This window comes from Mandrillus leucophaeus, unplaced genomic scaffold (genome assembly GCF_000951045.1).
Source record: "Mandrillus leucophaeus isolate KB7577 unplaced genomic scaffold, Mleu.le_1.0 Scaffold11, whole genome shotgun sequence".
NCBI lineage: Eukaryota > Metazoa > Chordata > Mammalia > Primates > Cercopithecidae > Mandrillus > Mandrillus leucophaeus.
In genome coordinates, this window is record NW_012099209.1 from 2,281,162 (window position 1) to 2,282,767 (window position 1,606).

Below are 1,606 nucleotides of genomic sequence, written 5' to 3' on the forward strand. Positions count from 1 at the left end.
GTGTTAGCCAGGCTGGTCTCGATCTCCTGACCTCGTGATCCGCCCGTCTCGGCCTCCCAAAGTGCTGGGATTACAGGCTTGAGCCACCGCGCCCGGCCTTGATTTATTTTTGAAACAGAGTCTTGCTCTGTCCCCCAGGCTGGAGTGCAGTGGTGCAATCTTGGCTCACTGTAACCTCCACCTCCCGGGTTCAAGCGATTCTCCTGCCTCAACCTCCTGAGTAGCTGGGATTACAGGCACCCACCACCACGCCCAGCTAATTTTTCTGATTTTAGTAGAGACGGGTTCGCCATGTTGGTCAGGCTGGTTCGAACTCCTGGCCTCAGGTGATCCACCCACCTCGGCCTCCCAAAGTGCTGGGATTGCAGGCATGAGCCGCCATCCTGGCCGGCTTTCTGTTATTACAAAGACATCAGCCAGTGGGTTTAGTGCCCACCCTAATGCCAGGCTGGTCTCATGTACAGATCCTTGCTTTCCTTACACCTGCAAAGACCTATTTCCAAATAAGGTCACAGGTACCAGGGATGAGGACTTGGACATACCTTTTTGGGGACATTATTCAGCGCAGTCCACCTGTTCTGTGAAGTTGTGTGAACTCCTGGTATTTTAACCCAGAAAATTGTGTCCCATCAACTCTGCCCTCTCCTAGCCCCTCTACCCAAGGTCTTACAGCCTCCTGCAGATGGCAGTTAAGGTGCCAGGCACTTGCCTGAGCTGGGCCCTGCCTCAAACTGCCCTAGCTGAGGTCCAACCGGCAAAGAGAGGGGCTGGGCTCCTTCCAGGAACCCCACCAACAGGCCACCCTCCCTTCTTCCCCCACCAGGCCTCACACTCCCCGACCTGCCTGAGCAGTTCTCCCCACCCGATGTGGCGCCCCCTCTTCTGGTGAAGCTTGTGGAGGCCATTGAAAGGACAGGTGAGTTCCAGTCTGGCTGCAGCCCCTGGATTCTGCTTGCTTACCTCTAGTGACAGGCGACTCATGCCCTCACAGGGCCTCCAAGCTCATGCTGCATGGAAACAGGCCGAGCCTGGATGCCCTGGGCCTCTGTGTTGACTAGGGCACAGAGTGACTCCTAAGGGAAGATGGGAAGGTGAACACGACCAGGCCACTGCATGTGCTGTGCCCTCTCCCAGCTCTCCCTCCCCACCCCTCCCATGCCCTTATCTCTGGGCGGCAAAGCGAGACTGCAGGGGATTTGAGCGGCCAGCCCAGACTTCAAGGGGGTTGGGGCAGCATTTGAGAGCTGACTTGCCTGTTCCCCTCACCCCCAGGGCTGGACAGCGAATCTCACTACCGGCCGGAGCTGCCCACACCGCGTACAGGTGAAGGGGAGCCTCAATGGGGTGGGGGGGGGAGCCTGGGGGCCGCAGTATACGTGAGTTGGACATGTCCCCCCTCACTGCACCCGCAGACTGGACCCTGAGCGACGTGGACCAGTGGGACACGACCGCCTTGGCTGACGGCATTAAGAGCTTCCTTCTGGCACTGCCCGCACCGCTCGTGACCCCCGAGGCCTCGGCTGAGGCGCGCAGAGCCCTGCGGGGTGAGCCTGGCGATGAGCCCAGGGGAAGGAGGGACCTGTAGCGGGCGGGAGGGCCCAGGCCC

General features: G+C 59.8%; 1 protein-coding gene across 1 annotated transcript in view; it reads left to right on the forward strand.

The window, feature by feature from the left end:
* Positions 1-1,606, forward strand: part of PIK3R2 (phosphoinositide-3-kinase, regulatory subunit 2 (beta)) — a 21,441-nt gene that overhangs the window by 4,207 nt on the left and 15,628 nt on the right. The window contains exons 2-4 of the mRNA XM_011990956.1: positions 824-916; positions 1,273-1,323; positions 1,413-1,581. Coding sequence (XP_011846346.1) covers positions 824-916; positions 1,273-1,323; positions 1,413-1,581 — 313 coding nt within the window. The remainder of the gene's footprint in view (positions 1-823; positions 917-1,272; positions 1,324-1,412; positions 1,582-1,606) is intronic.